Source organism: Saccopteryx bilineata, chromosome 7, assembly GCF_036850765.1.
Source record: "Saccopteryx bilineata isolate mSacBil1 chromosome 7, mSacBil1_pri_phased_curated, whole genome shotgun sequence".
Taxonomy (NCBI): domain Eukaryota; kingdom Metazoa; phylum Chordata; class Mammalia; order Chiroptera; family Emballonuridae; genus Saccopteryx; species Saccopteryx bilineata.
Window position 1 is genome coordinate 85,334,261 of NC_089496.1, and position 10,740 is coordinate 85,345,000.

Sequence of the window (10,740 nt, forward strand, 5' to 3'; positions counted from 1 at the left end):
AAGCTGAAACTTGCTCTGAGCTAGAACTCACTGGATGAAAGGGGGCCACTGAACTTCTGCCTGTCCTGTTGCCGATCTAGTGATCTGTCATGCTGCCCGGGTGCGGAGAGCCCTGCAGGGGGAGGTTGGTCCTTTACCACCATGGCTTCAAATTGTGGACTTGGCAGATTTGGGGGAAGGCACTGCCGTGGATCTCCCAACTGCTATTATGCAAAATGAGGTCTGAAAGATGCCCCTTTAGGGGGGGCTGGAAGGAGAGGTTGTAGAAAGTGGTTACATGGCCAAGTGCTAGGTCAGAGAAAGTTAAACAGTCTTTCTGATTGTTAGACAGTGGTTCAGATTGATAGTTTTCAGTGTTTTATTTGGCATACAAACCTTAAAAAATTTTTTTCAGCCAATATTTAAAAACATGGAGACTTCAGTGAAAACCCTGGATTTTTATTTTTCTGAAAAAGTCAGAAGGTCTGGGTGCCTTGAGTCTTAGAAAAACCAGTAGTTCCCACCACTCTCCGTGTTGCCTGGTCACTGAGTCCTAGTGGCAGTTGTCATTTCATTACATTTGCACTATTGCTTTCTTTTCTTTCTTTCTTTTTTTTTTCTGAAGCTGGAAACGGGGAGAGACAGTCAGATAGACTCCCGCATGCGCCCGACCTGGATCCACCCGGGATCCACCCGGCACTCCCACCAGGGGCGACGCTCTGCCCACCAGGGGGCGATGCTCTGCCCCTCTGGGGCGTCGCTCTGCTGCCACCAGAGCCACTCTAGTGCCTGGGGCAAAGGCCAAGGAGCCATCCCCAGCGCCCGGGCCATCTTTGCTCCAATGGAGCCTTGGCTGCGGGAGGGGAAGAGAGAGACAGAGAGGAAGGAGGAGGGGGTGGAGAAGCAAATGGGCGCTTCTCCTATGTGCCCTGGCCGGGAATCGAACCCCGTTCCCCCGCACACCAGGCCGACGCTCTACCGCTGAGCCAACTGGCCAGGGCTGCACTATTGCTTTCTTACAGTAGGAAATAATTTTTTTTCCCATTGATTTGAGAGAGAAAGGAAGGGAGAGAGAGGAAGAGAGAAACATCAATTTGTTGTTTCACTTAGTTGTTCCATTTAGTTGTGTACTCATTGGTTGCTGCTAGTAAGTGCACTGACCAGGGATTGAACCCACAACCTTGACATGCTGGGACAGTGCTTTGTCCAGCGAGCCACCTGGCCAGGGCCAAACTCATTTCTCTTTGTGTCTCTTTTTTTTTTTCTTCAAATTTTATTTTTTATTCATTTTTGAGAGGAGAGGGAGAGAGAGAGAGAGAGACAGAGGAGAGACAGAGAGAGAAGAGAGGGGGAGGAGCTGGAAGCATCAACTCCCATATGTGCCTTGACCAGGCAAGCCCAGGGTTTCGAACCGGCGACCTCAGCATTTCCAGGTCGATGCTTTATCCACTGCACCACCTGCAGTGTGTCTCTTTATAAAGTGGGAAATTGAGAGATTAAGAAATGGGGTCTTGGGAGTTTTCACCGGGCCTTTGATTTACGCCTAACACATTCACTTTTACATCAGCCTGGGGCGTGTGGGCTGGTTTTCAACTGATGAAAGATCTCTCTGAGACTTTAGTATACAATTATACACTCTGAATCTTGGTGGTGGTGGTAGGGCGTATACATAGCAGGGGTCTTTGGCATTTTTGTTCCTAATTCACAGTAAGGAGCAGATGTGCATCTTGGCCCCGTTCACACTAATGTCTATAATGTATGTAAAGTGTAATTGAAACAAGTTCCCTAAAAATACATTGTAAGGGATATTTTTTTCCTGTTCTGTTCTATTAAAATAACAACCTACTTAATTTCATCCAGTTTGAGAAACAGTATAGGGCTTCTCCCAAGCTCAGTCAATGTTGGGACCCTTCTATGGGGGCCTCTGTTAATGTCACCCTTTGGGACGCGCTTAGACAGAGGTCAGAGGAGCACGGCAGCGTTTCCTTTGGCTTGGGCTCCCCCTCCTAGCAGCTTCCTTCCCTTGCTATCTCTCTCTGTTTTCTTTCCTTCTTCTCTGCACCTTGGGAGGCAGGAGACCCACTTGGTGGTACTGGTAAGTAGGAGCCTTCATGAGGTGGGCAGGGCCAGCTGTCACCACACTTTGGGGGGTCTGCCGTGCTGGGGTGCATCTGCATGCAGTCCTGGAGCCCCGCCACAGGTGGGCAGGACTGGAAGGAGCTGTCCCCACAGGAGGATGATGAGGGTGCCCCGTGTCCAGCAGAGGATGAGCTGGCCCTGCAGGACAACGGCTTCCTGAGCAAGAATGAAGTGCTGCGCAGCAAGGTGTCACGGCTCACAGAGCGGCTCCGCAAGCGGTACCCCACCAACAACTTCGGTATGGCCAGGGCCAGGGGCGGGGGCAGGGGCCGGGGCGGCTCCAGGGCCGCGGGGCCCAAGGCGTGGAATTGTGGGTACTGGTTTGTGACAACAGCGAGGAGTAGTGGTGTCTCTGGGACCCTGGGAAGGTATTAAATGTGTATTGCGATTGTTGAGAGAGTGAGTGTGGGTTCCTTCTTGTCCCTCTGTCCTTATTGAGCATTAGCTTGTGGGAAGGTAAAGAACTCGGTTCCGGAAATGCCACCCTGGACTGCAGGAGAGGTGTCCTGAGACAGGCAGGACTCAGAAGGCAGTGCAGCATAATGGTGAGAGCAGTGAGTGTGGGTTCTGACTGCCTGGGGCAACTTCCAGTCCGCAGGGTGTCCTTATTTCACTTCTGTGCCTCAGTTTCCCCTTCTGTAAAAGGATAATAATAGTTCTTACTTTACAAAGTTGTTTTGGGACTCAAATGAGATAATTCTTAGTAAGTGCTAGTAGCGTGTGGCTGGTTCATAGTAAGTGCTTACTAAGGGGCACTGCTGATACGAGAGGCCCTGGTTCATCCTGCAGGTGCCTAGGAGCCTGTCTGGATCTTTCCTATCCAGGTGGAAGCAAGTTAAAGCAAATAGTGTCTTCCTCTGGGCATGATAGAGCCCGAGGTCCCTTCTGCTCACCCAGTTCACAGAGTGGCCAGTCCTTGTTTTACTGGGAGCTGGGGCTAGGTCGAGGAAGGCAGCTTTGGAGGAGGACAGCCGTGATGGTGGCACTGCTGGAAGCCTGGAAGCCTGGCTCAGATTGGGTGGTCGGGAACTAAGCTGGGGGAGTTATGGCTGGAGCCTAGCCTGGAGAGCAGGTGGCTCAGGGGTGACCCTGGTCCTGAAGAAGCGCCTTGCTCCTGCCTGGTGTCAGCTGTCAGGAGGATGGGTGGCTGTACTCTGTGTTGGGTGGGAGTGACTTCTAGGGTATGTGACCTGGGAGGAGCCCCTGGGGCTTATCTTGAGGAATTTTTTTTTTTTTTTTTACAGAGACAGAAAGAGAGTCAGAGAGAGGGATAGACAGGGACAGACAGACAGGAACGGAGAGATGAGAAGCATCAATCATTAGTTTTTTTGTTGCGCATTGCGACACCTTAGTTGTTCATTGATTGCTTTCTCATATGTGCCTTGACTGTGGGCCTTCAGCAGACCGAGTAACCCTTTGCTCGAGCCAGCGACCTTGGGTCCAAGCTGGTGAGCTTTGCTCAAACCAGATGAGCCCGCGCTCAAGCTGGCAACCTTGGGGTCTCGAACCTGGGTCCTCGGCATCCCAGTCTGACGCTCTATCCACTGTGCCACCGCCCGGTCAGGCTTGAGGAATTTTTTTTTAAAAGTTTTTATTTTTTGATTTTAGGGGGGAGGAGCAGGAAGCATCAACTTGTAGTTGCTTCTCATCTGTGCCTTGACCAGGCAAGCCCAGGGTTTTCAACCAGCGACCTCAGCGTTCCAGGTTGACACTTTACCCACTGTGCCACCACAGGTCAGGCTATCTTGAGGAATTTGGCTCAGGGCATCCGGGGCTGCTTTCCTGTCCCCGCAGCAATCAGGGCAGGTGTTTTTAGGATCAGAGGTCCTCGACATGCTGCTGCTTCTACCATGTGAATGCCCCTGTCATTTGAGATCCTGTTCTTTTATCTGTGGCGGTTGCTGGCTTCTCTGGAGCACTCTGTTCACTGCTCTGTTGCACCTAGACCTGACTGCAGATGTGACAGGAGCAGGCAGTCCTTATGGGCTTAGAAGGTTCCAGAAGTCCTAAGTGACACTACTTGAGAATTAGTACTTTAGCTCTGGCAAATGATAATTATATCTGTGGGTTTAAGTAAAGGTCCGTATGGTGTTCCCATATTATAGGTGTGTAACCTGAGGTGAGAAGAGTGATTTGCTCAGTCTTTAGCCAGTTAATGGTCAAGCTGTCACTCAAATCCAGGACATGTGATATGGCTCCGTGTTCTTTCTAGCTCATCACTCCCCTGGTTTTATTCCTGTCTCATTTTTGTATTTGGTTTTGGTTCAGATAATCCCTGCCAGGATAGGCAAAGGACTTTCAGGTTCCTGTGAAGATTGCAGGGACAGAAAATGCTTCTCTTCCTACTCCTTCTTAGTTCCCCATTTTCCTCAACCTCTCACTGTCCCTTTCCTGAGATGTATTCAAGCTCTTTGCTGTGAGGACAGGTGTACAAACTCTGCTCCTGGGTCTGGATCCACTGACCAAGGTGAGGGGAGTGTTTTGGGGGCTATGGCACCCCGGCTGCCAGTGGCTGAAGCGCGGGCGCATGGGAGGAATGAGGACGGGCTCCCAGGAGCGTCTCTGTGACCTCCAAGTGGGAGAGCCCTGGTGGAGAAGGCCCGTCCTTGTCGCCCCTGGCAGCCCCATGTCATCAGGCTCCTCCCTGCCGGATTGCCCCCACTGCATCGTCACTTGATGAGTCAGGACCTTTGCTAAGAATAGGGCTGGAAGAGTTGGTAGACGTTGGAAGGGAAAAGGGGTGCTCTCCTCCTTTGTATCCCTGTCCTAACTGCTGTGTGCACCCAGAACCCTCCCTGGCCTCAGGCCTGTGTCTGGGTACATGTTTGTTTTACTAGACCACATGGCTGACTTGGGATCTTGGCCCTGGCACTCTGTCCGGTATAGAGGAATCCCCAGACATGGGCCAGACTGTCAGTGTTTGGACAGCTCCTTTCTCAGTCCCATAGCCCTGCCCCCCTTGCAGTGGAGAAGCAGAGGCAGGCTGCCTGCCCACATTCTCAGTGTTGGGGGCCTGTTCCCTGGTTTGGCACCACCAGCCAGCAGTGCCTGCTGTGCTCTCCTCTCTCCTTTCCTCTGCTGGGGCCACAGCCTGACTGATGGCAACACATTTGCCTTGAGCACTTTGGCTTTTGGTTCCTCCTTGCTCTAGTTAGGGTCCTCTCCTTGAACAGAGGGGTATCCCTCAACAAGAGCGGCAGGGGGTTCTGGACAGAGGAAGGGGCCACACGTAGGTGCCAGTGTAGCTTTGGGCTTTTGTGTGGAGGTGAGGCCTGGTGCTCTGGTACCTAGCCAGACAGGTGGCCCCAGAGGTACCACAGTGCTCCCTGAAGCTGATGATTGGTCTGGCCAGGTCACAGGAGGCTTTTGGGCCCCAAGTTCTCCTCCAGTAGCCTTACCCCCCTCGGGCTTTTCCAGGGCCCAAGTCAGCTTCCTTCTGGGCCCACAGGGCTCTCTGGTCCTCTCTTGGGGTCACCCTCGTGCCTCCTGTGGCCCCTGCTCAGTCCCCCTGCCTGCCCAGAGATACCTGCCCTACACCGCAGTCAGTGCTGTGGGGCATCCCCTGTGGCCCCTGCTCAGTCCCCCTGCCTGCCCAGAGATACCTGCCCTACACCGCAGTCAGTGCTGTGGGGCATCCCCTGTGGCCCCTGCTCAGTCCCCCTGCCTGCCCAGAGATACCTGCCCTACACCGCAGTCAGTGCTGTGGGGCATCCCCTGTGGCCCCTGCTCAGTCCCCCTGCCTGCCCAGAGATACCTGCCCTACACCGCAGTCAGTGCTGTGGGGCATCCCCCGGGGCCCTCTGGGTTCTGGCCAGTTTGCTTTTGCTTCTGGAGCTTGTTGAAGTTGCAGGGCCCAGGTGGCCTTTCCTCCCCTCCTCCGGTCTCAGTGTGCCTCCACCCTTTGGTTCTCTTCGTCCACCTTCATGTACCCTTTATTAGACTGTGTCCCTGTTGCAGCTTGCCTTTCTAACTTTCGTTTTCCTGGAGCCTCGGTGGGAGGTAAGCACAGCGTCTAGGAGGCCTGCTTGCCTTGAAATAGAATGATTGGTCTCCTCCCAGCCCATCCTTCATCTCTTCTTAGACCCGCCTTGCCTCCTCCCAGCTGTCTTCTAAGCTGCCATCGACTTCTCCTTCCTTGTCTGAAACTTTGTCATCTTGTCATCTCCCAGCTCTGTCTCACCCTCTCCGGCCCGTCACTCACAGCGCCTGCAGCCCTTACCCTGCACGTCTTCTTGAAAGGTGCCTGGTTTTGAGAGCCTCTCCTGTAATCTTTATGACAGAAAGCAGGGTCTGGGGTTTAGAAGGCATTTCCTTCTTTCTCTGTGGGTGGAGTGTTTGTAAGGGAACGCTTTGGAAGGGGTTGCGTCAGGCAGGTTTCACTTCCGGTTGTTGGAGTAGCCTCCTCTGAGGGATGCCTGTAGTCAGGTCCCCACCAGCTTGGCGTGGTTTCCAGGGGCAGATAGATGCTTCTGGACGCTCTTCTGCTTCAGCCGGACCTGCAAGTGGGCCTCGGAGCCCCGGAAGCATTCCGGGAGTGGCGCCCTGTACGTCTGGAGACGTCGGTTCTTTCCTTCTGTCTCTGAGTCTGGACTTGGCTCCCTTGCTCACTGCTCCCAGCAAAGGAGGCTGGGCTGGGCTGGGGTGGGCTGGTGGCCTGAGGGTCCCCATTTAGAAGACTTAGGAGCAGGTGAGAGTTGAGAGGCCCAGGCTGGGTCAAGGCTGAGCTGCTGCCTCTTTCTCAGGGAGCTGTACGGGCTGCTCAGCCACCTTCTCAGTGCTGAAGAAGAGGGTAAGTCTCCTTGTGGGTGTCCCACTGGGTCTCAGTTCTGCCCCACCCGGGCACCTACCCATTCCCACAGTAGTCCCAGGTTCCTTGGTGGGATCAGTGGGTGGACAGGAGAGGGGTGCTGGGGGCTGCAGGGGCCTGGGGCTGGCGGGTACATCTGATACTGACCTTGGCTCGTGTCTGTAGCGGAGCTGCAGTAACTGTGGAAACAGCTTCTGTTCTCGGTGCTGTTCCTTCAAGGTGCCCAAGTCTTCCATGGGGGCCACAGGTGAGTGGTGCAGGCGGCAGGGGTCAGGGGTCAGGGCTGTGGGAGTGGTTGTCCCCCCCCCCCCCCGGAGGTGCTGCCTCATGGGATAGGAGTGAGGGGTCAGGGGGAGGTCATGGGAACTTGGATCCTTGCAGAAGAATGTATATAAGATACCTGAATTATGAAGCATGATAATGAATGCTGCTGACTGCTTCGCTGCAGTTAAAAAACAGAGCAGAGTTAGCACACCACAGGCTCCACAGCGCCACGCCGCCTGCCCAGAGGGGGCCACCGTGCTGAATTTCATTATTTTTCTCATTACCGTGGAACACTTTTAACAAAATAGACAAGAATGTCTTTTCCTTCTATAAAAGTTGTACATACTCGTTGTAACAAACAAACCATAGATAAGCAAGAGGAGGCATGCCAACGTGCACATAGGATAAATACATATGCGTGCTCTAAAAAGGGAGTGTGTTTGTGTAGTTCCTTATATGTTACAATGAGAAGTCAAGGGTTTTCTCCTTTTGGTCATGTAAGTAGCATATGCGTACACTAGAAGTTTTGGAGATTACTAAGAAGTAGGAAGAGAAAAATAATCCTGTCATCTTACTACCCGTAGATAACCACCGCTAAAACAGTTTTGAAATTTTTCTTCTGGTACTTTATTTTAAAAACATTTTTAAAGGTGTTGAGTTGGTGGCAAAATAATTTCTAATGCATAGAACACCTGGGAGAGGCCTGCTGTTGACATGGTCACCCCTAAAGTCCCTGGTTCCCATGAAAAGAGAAGTCCCCGAGGTCAGGCTAGGGAGCTGGGTCAGTGAGGGTGTGGGCTGGGCAGTGGGTGGGCTGGATTTGGGGGCTGGGGAGGTGATGCTAGTGGCTGGGGCCATGAGCTAAAGGGCATGAGCAAGCATCTTACCAAGTTCTTCCTCCTCCTTTTCAGCCCCTGAAGCCCAGAGAGAGACTGTGTTTGTGTGTGCCTCCTGTAACCAGACCTTGAGCAAGTGAGAAGAGGAGACAGGGTCCAAGCAGGCACAGCCCCTGGGCCAGCAGACCCCACTCGCCCTGCCCCTTGCCCCCTGTGGTGTGTGCTGGGTAGTTGTGGCCCAAGTGCTAGGTAGGCTTCCCCCTTCTGCCCTTGCTGCCTCCAGCTGGGTTCTGGAGCTGTTCCCCACTCCTGCAGATGGCCAGCTATGGCTGCTGTCAAACCCCAGAGGGGACAGGAGCCCCTGCAGGGTCTGGCATGTTGGCCTTGATCTGTCTTGGGCTATTGGTAGACTCGGGGCTGGACAGGGAACATACGCTAGAGGGCAGCAGAGAGCTGTGCCCTGTTGGAATCTCTGAGGATCAGGGCGTCTTTCCCAGGCTGGGAATACTCTTGAGACTGGAGATCAGAAACTGGAAAAGAGAGAGAGAGAGAAAGAACTGGTAAAACATTCTTCCTCACAGGGTGTTGGGTCAAGCCCTCTGCCTCTGAAAGTACAGAGAGCTTGGGAGTGCCAGGCCCCAGCTCTGTTGTTCGAATGTCCCTCCAGGCGCCAGGATCGCATTGTTTCCCCACCAGAGGGTGTGGCCTGGGCTCGCAGGACCAAACCTATTTCTAGAAACAGGGTGGAGGTTCCTAAGTTCCCCAGAGGAGGCCGTGTCTGAGAGGGCCTGGAAGAGTCCATAGTATTAACTGGAGTAAAACGTGGGGAGCCCAGCAGCTAGAGGACCTCAGCCCCAACCTGCAGGAACGTTGCCTGGCAGAATCCCAGCCCATATGCCGCCCTGGCCCCGGTGTCCTCAGCCCTGTTGGATGGGATGCCAGGCACTCAGATCGCTTCCGCTGCCCCTGCCAGAGCCTTGGGCACCCTCCTCTGGCTCAGAGCTATAGTTCTCCCCGGCTCCTCATCCCACAGAGTGTGAGACCGGGCGAGCAGAGCAGAGGTCCTGAAACCTTGGCCCTTGGGGGCCTGGGAAGTGTATGACCTTGCTGAGCTGGTCCTAGATTCCACGGCCGTTCTCCAGCAGGACAGTCCCAGTTGTGGGATGAGGCTACTTGGGGTCCCCATCTTCTCTCCAACAATTTCATACTCACTTCTGTACTCTCCGGGGCTCTGTGTCTCTAAGCCGTGAGCAGGCTCAGGCACCCCTTCTTCCACTGGAGTTGCCCTGCCTTTCTGAAGTATTTATTTATTTATTGCATGGTACCTGGGAACATGTGCACAGGTGGGCGGAGGAGGATGGGCACTTCTGCCCTGAGATGCTTCCCTGGAGTCCAGGGCTGCCTGGGACTCAGGGCCCACAGGAGGTGGAGATGTTTCTATACCCTAAGCAGGGGCCCAGGAGGCAGGCTGGGGAGACAAGGACCATCCTAAGCCAACTTTCTCACCAGGCCAACCCGTCTGGCTGGGGCTGGGAAGACAAGGGGCAGTGAGGTGCGAGTCCCTGGGGAACCGGCAGGCCTCGTGTACCCCCTTCCTCAGGCCCCTGGTTCTGTTCAGAGATAAGACTTAAGTACCCTGTGCTTTCTTTACACTGGAGAGGAACTAAAGGACTTCTGTGTATATGGAGAATTATCAATAAAAAGGCCTCAAGTTTCTTTATTTATTTATTCATTTTAGAGGAGAGAGAGAGAGAGACAGAGAGAGAAGCAGGAAGCTTCAACTCCCATATGTGCCTTGACCAGGCAAGCCCAGGGTTTTGAACCGGCGACCTCAGCATTCCAGGTCGACGCTTTATCCACTGCGCCACCACAGGTCAAGGCCTCAAGTTTCTTGTTTTTGACCTGGTCCTTGTGCTCACCCTCTCCCCGGGTCTGGAGAGCTGGGTCCCAGGTGCTGGCCGAGTCTGCAGGCCTGGGCTGTGCCCACACACAGGCTGGACAGGGCGTGGACTCAGCAGTCGGGTTGTGAGCCGGGGCAGGGGGAGGGGAGCTGTGCCTTCCACAGGGTTGGCTCAGCACGTGTTTGTTGGATCGACTTGAAGCTCTCTCTGTCTTGTGACCGAATTATGGGGGCTGGGATAGGTTGGGACCAGAATTTGGTAAACTCGAAGCAATGCAGGCTTTAGACTGGGAAGATTTTAGCTAATCCCCCTGAGAAAGCGAAGGGTCAGCTGGAAGAGGGATGGCTGAGAGGCAAGGGCAGCTCTCTGAAAGTTGAGCGTGCGGGGTGTTAGCTGGCTGCCACGCACTGTGGTAAGTGCATTACACACAGTATTTCATTTAGTCCTCACAGTGGCCCTGTGAGCCAGGTGCTGTACTTCTCCCCATTTTATAGGTGAGGAAATTGAGGTCCAGGGAAGTTAAGGAGTGTCTGTGGAAGGCTCAGCTTGGCCCTTTATAGACCAGGGCTGGATGTGAGCTGAGTCTTCCGGACTGTAGGCCTGGGCAGTGAAGAAGGGAGGGCGAGACCCTGCCTTAGGCAGTTGAAGTTAGGTGGCAGCTCGTGCATGCACAGCTCAGACCGAGGTGCCCGGTGTCCTTGCAGCATGCGGTGCCTTGGTCTGGGCTAGGTGGGATTCTGCAAAGGTCAGGAACTGCCCCTAGTGTGCAGGAGTCCCAGCAACCCCAGAGGGGCCCTGAGAGGCAGGGAGGCAG

At 53.9% G+C, this 10,740-nt stretch overlaps 1 protein-coding gene across 9 annotated transcripts in view; it reads left to right on the forward strand.

Annotated features, from left to right (window-relative positions):
- Nucleotides 1–9,741, forward strand: part of ZFYVE27 (zinc finger FYVE-type containing 27) — a 31,113-nt gene extending 21,372 nt beyond the window's left edge. For 8 of the 9 annotated variants that reach the window (XM_066238714.1, XM_066238706.1, XM_066238707.1 and 5 more), the window contains 5 exons: nucleotides 2,054–2,074; nucleotides 2,212–2,356; nucleotides 6,861–6,907; nucleotides 7,091–7,172; nucleotides 8,101–9,741. In XM_066238714.1, coding sequence (XP_066094811.1) covers nucleotides 2,054–2,074; nucleotides 2,212–2,356; nucleotides 6,861–6,907; nucleotides 7,091–7,172; nucleotides 8,101–8,165 — 360 coding nt within the window. In that variant the 3' untranslated portion in view covers nucleotides 8,166–9,741. The remainder of the gene's footprint in view (nucleotides 1–2,053; nucleotides 2,075–2,211; nucleotides 2,357–6,860; nucleotides 6,908–7,090; nucleotides 7,173–8,100) is intronic. The other variant, XM_066238715.1, reaches the window with a different exon arrangement.
- Nucleotides 9,742–10,740: the final 999 nt, after the last annotated feature.